At 39.8% G+C, this 4,743-nt stretch overlaps 1 protein-coding gene across 1 annotated transcript; it reads left to right on the top strand.

Annotated features, from left to right (window-relative positions):
• Positions 1-960, top strand: LOC117302431 (somatostatin receptor type 5-like). Its single transcript, XM_033786381.1, has one exon. The coding sequence runs from the start codon at positions 1-3 to the stop codon at positions 958-960; it is 960 nt and encodes a 319-aa protein (XP_033642272.1).
• The last annotated feature ends 3,783 nt before the right edge of the window (positions 961-4,743 follow it).

Genomic DNA, 4,743 nt, shown 5'->3' with positions numbered 1-4,743 from the left:
ATGGAGGAAACTCTTGTTTTGCGTATCTACCAAGACATCGTTGGCATTATTGGGATCCTTGGCAATGTTTTAGTTTGCTTCGTCATCTTCAAAGTACGATCAATGCAGACGCGTACAAACGCCTTCATATTTCATCAGGCAGTCATTGATCTATTGGGCTCCATCTTGATCGTCTTGAGAAGTGAAATCCCAGTGCCTGAGATAATCCCAAGCGATGGCCTAGGCTGGTTCCTCTGTCACGTCTGGCATATTAACTGCCTCCAGTTCTACATTTTTCTGGAGTCGACGAGTAGCCTGTTGGTGTTAACCATGGAGCGGTACTACGCCATCGTTCACCCCTTCAAGTACCAGGCAGCGTTCGCTACTCGGCCCAAGCTCAAAGTCGGTGTGTGCATGGCGGTGTCTTGGGTTCTGGCCTTTATCCCGATAGTATACTGCCTCTTCAATTTTGAGGCAAAGAACGGAAAGTGCGTTCCGGTTGCGATTCGAGGTTCTACCATTATCGGAACTCTTGTGGTAGTCATGCAATACGTCATCCCAGTTGCTGTGATGCTCTTCGCTTACATTCGCATCAGTGTGGAGATGAAACGGGGAGCAGCCCGTGTCGGCCCGGCACCAGCCCAGCATCTTCCCGGTGGAGCAAACGCACCGGACATGGCCGAGTCCCTCCTCCGTGCAAGACGCAACACCTTTAAGATGCTTCTGATCGTCTTCATCACTTTCTCGATCTGCTGGACACCCAACCAGATTATCTTTCTGTTGTTTAATCTCGGTTTCGATATACCGCTCAGTGGCTGGTTTTATTATCTCTCTGTCGCAATGGTTGCCTCAAACTCTTGCGTCAACCCGATGATTTACGCTTTCAAGTACCGTCAGTTTCGTAATGGATTACGTCAGATATTTTGCCGCCAACGAAATCAAGCAAATGATATGAGCACAATATCAACCGGTACCGGGTAACGCATTGGTACTCTTGAAGAAGTATACAAATAACCTCTTAGTATCAAAACACTCTTTATAATTGGATTTGAGGCCATGCGTGGTGAGGTATCAATATCATGTATTTGCTTTGCGTGTGTGTGTCTACTTTCCAGATGGAGTTCGTTCTTTACAGAACTGTCTTGCTATTGTATTCTACTACTATAGTAGAATTTTCAGATTTTTTCGGGATACTTCTCGGTTCTGAAAAGACCTGTCCTGTTTCCACTGCTTCATGGGCGGGAGGTAGAAAATCGACTTGGACTACTAGGATTTTTATTAACTGCACTACCACGGAGTGAGTTCTTATTGGCCTCAACGTTAAAATCTTGAACATTTCATCTTAAATTACCAAGAAGGGATCGGTGTACACGGAACATATCCACAGTTGGGATCCCATCAAGGGAGGAGGTGCCCTCCTATAGAGGATAAGATGTTTCACTGCTGCACGTGTACTCACTTTAACGCAAAATACTATCGTTTAAACTTGTCCTTTTGGATCTTCACTGGCTCCCATTATCATCTAGGAGCATCTACAGACTCATCTCAAAGTATTTAATGGGCAAACACCTGCTTACATTCTGGACATGCTCTAAACCTATACAAACCATCTCGCAACCTTCGATCTGGAAATAAATATCTTCTTCAAGAAGTCAGATCTCAGCACACCTCTCGGGGAGGGGGGGGCAGAATTGTTTTCTTCTGTTGCAGCATCTCGTCTATGGAATCAACTACCTCTTTATATCAAACATCCACTTCTTATTCACTCTTTCAAAACATCTCTCAAACACATCTCATGTCGAAAGATCATTTTTTTTGTATTTGAACTTTGGTTAAAATGTTTGTTTTAGTTGGCATTGCAATAGCGCCCTGAGCAATTTAGTGGATATATCTGTTCTTTATAATACTTCGTCGTTATAATAAATATTATTATTAATATATAATTGTTTGAAATGATGGTTTAACTAAGAGAAGTTCACGGATAACATCTCTTTTGAGGTTTACGCCCCACTCATGCCCGCGCGTGCTTCACTGATCTAAGCCCAGCTTACACGTTTCCCGCATTCGTGCATCACCAAGCCTAAAGTACCTAAGCAGCATCCAGCAACAGAATCTAGCATTCTCCTGAAGATGATCAGAACATATCGGTCGAAACGTTGAGTCGCTAAAAACTGGTTCTTTTTTAGGACCAACACTACTCAAAAGAGATATTCACAATGTGTTTCCGAAAACCCATCTTAGTTATACTTCCACCATGCACAGTTTTTTAAAATCCTATTTTCTAATATGTAAAGTGACTCCAAGTTCAATTCTATTTGTTGGTTCACACTATAAAAAAAAAACAATTTGTGAGATACATCTAGCACAAAATATCGTGTTGTTAGAGCGATAGTGTAGTTTTCAGTGCACTTTGAGATTAGTTAACCTCCATAGAGAGACTGTCTGTGAGAAAATAACTTCCATGGAGACACTGTCTGTGAGAAAATAACCTTCATTGAGTGACTGCGTGTGAAAAAATAACTCAGCTCCACTGAGTGACTGTGTGTGAGAAAATAACATCCAGTGAGTGACTGTCTGTGAGAAAATAACATCCAGTGAGTGACTGCGTGTGAGAAAATAACCTCCATTGAGTTACTCTCTGTGAGAAAATAACCTCCATTGAGTTACTCTCTGTGAGAAAATAACCTCCATTGAGTTACTCTCTGTGAGAAAATAACCTCCATTGAGTTACTGCGTGTGAGAAAATAACCTCAACTGAGAGACGGCGTGTGAGAACATAACCTCAACTGAGTGACTGTATTTGAGAAAATAACATCCAGTGAGTGAATGTCTGTGAGAAAATAACCTCCATTGAGTTACTCTCTGTGAGAAAATAACCTCCATTGAGTTACTCTCTGTGAGAAAATAACCTCCATTGAGTTACTCTCTGTGAGAAAATAACCTCCATTGAGTTACTCTCTGTGAGAAAATAACCTCCATTAAAAGTTTCTCAAAATGCTCCATCCAAAGCTGCCGTACTTTTTGTATTACCAAAGTGAGCTTTTATTGCCATTTTTTGTCATTAACAAATGTGTACAAACCATTTAAGTTACCATTTTGATAATTGCTTATTTTATGAATCTAGTGACTCCTAGAGCATTCTCTACTTAAGATAATTGATTGTATCCTTAATTTCAATTATTTTTTATTGTCCGTTAAAAGATAAAAATAGAAATATACATGTCTAAACATTGATAAGAGCTCCAAGACAGAACCCCGTAAAATACAGTTACAATGATAATACCAAAACCTAATTGAGGAAAAGAGCGGAAAGTGCGTCCATGCTGAGAATCCTGGCGCCAATTCGTATGTACTTTTGTTATGATCGTTAATTACCGTAAATCTGGGAACTTTGGCAGGATTCCATTGTTTTGCTTTACTGCACTTGCGTTTGATTTGTGAACACGAGTCCAGTGTCTTATGTTTTGTGCCATGTACTTTACTTTTCGTTTGATTGGTTGAATATGCGTCACGTGTCATACACTTTGTGACATTTACTTGTGTCCTTTGCGTTTGATTGGGTGAACATGCGTCACGTGTCATACGCTTTGTGCCAAAATAAGTACTACTTATAAATTACTTTCGTTTGATTGGGTGAGCACGTGCCACGTGTCATAAGTTTTGTGTCATGTACTTTTCGTTTGATTGTTTAAACATGCGTCACGTGTCATACATTTTGTAACATTTACGTATAGATTCCTTTCGTTTGATTGACGCGTGACGTGTCGTACACTATTTGCCATGATAGACCCTATTCACTGTGTTCCGACACTTCAAAGTTGTATAATATTAAATGTTGGTTGTGTCGGGACTCTTTATATACCTTATGGCAATTAGTGTATGATCACTGTCTATATGACGCGTTAAAGAGTCCTATATTGGTCAATATCAGTACGATCCTATATTGATCAATATATGACTCGTGTGACGCTTCGTATATCTTGGCACACACTCTAGTACTGTAGATTTTACATTGAGGGCCGTACGTAGTAGTAATGATTGCGTTGCCCGTTATGAGCACCCTCGTGAATTTGCACGCCAACACAATGGATATTATATTAACACCGAATGCACCTTATAGCCAAACGGACATTTTAAATTATAAATGTTTCTTTCAAAAATGTAACCTGTTGTTGAAATAACCAGGATCTGTATACACCTCTCTTAATATTTATGCATGACGTCATAATTCTAACCCAAAATGAGGCTTGTGACGTACCTCATGCATAAATACAAAGAGAGGCGTATGAACCTATAAAGAATGGATTTGATTCATACATATTCATTAATTAAAATCTGGGCGGTTCCATTTCGTTCGGCTCCGGCCTCGTGGAATGGAACAGTCCAAACTTCACCTTGTTGATTGGCTTAATTGTACTCTATACATATATAATCTTATATATAATTATAATACTTATATAATCAAGACATAATGAACGTAAAGCACGCTTGTTATCCCGAACGAGGCCGGAGCATGGCCGTGTGGAAGACTAGATATAGCATATTAAAAATAAAATAAAAACCACAAAGGAAAACCCCGAAAACAAAACACGAAAAATGGAAAAGCCATTCTTTATTCCATTAAACTTGGCCTCAACCCAGAATAATCAATACGAGTACTCGTGGATTATTATCAATGAACCGCCCCTTCGTTTGCTGATTTAATAATGCATTTTATAGATACAGTCACGGGTTCTGGTAGTTGGGTAAATTTATAAGATGGTC

Source organism: Asterias rubens, chromosome 2 (genome assembly GCF_902459465.1).
Source record: "Asterias rubens chromosome 2, eAstRub1.3, whole genome shotgun sequence".
Taxonomy (NCBI): Eukaryota; Metazoa; Echinodermata; class Asteroidea; order Forcipulatida; family Asteriidae; genus Asterias; species Asterias rubens.
Note: the sequence above shows the minus strand (reverse complement) of the source record. Positions and strands in the feature narration are given on the sequence as shown.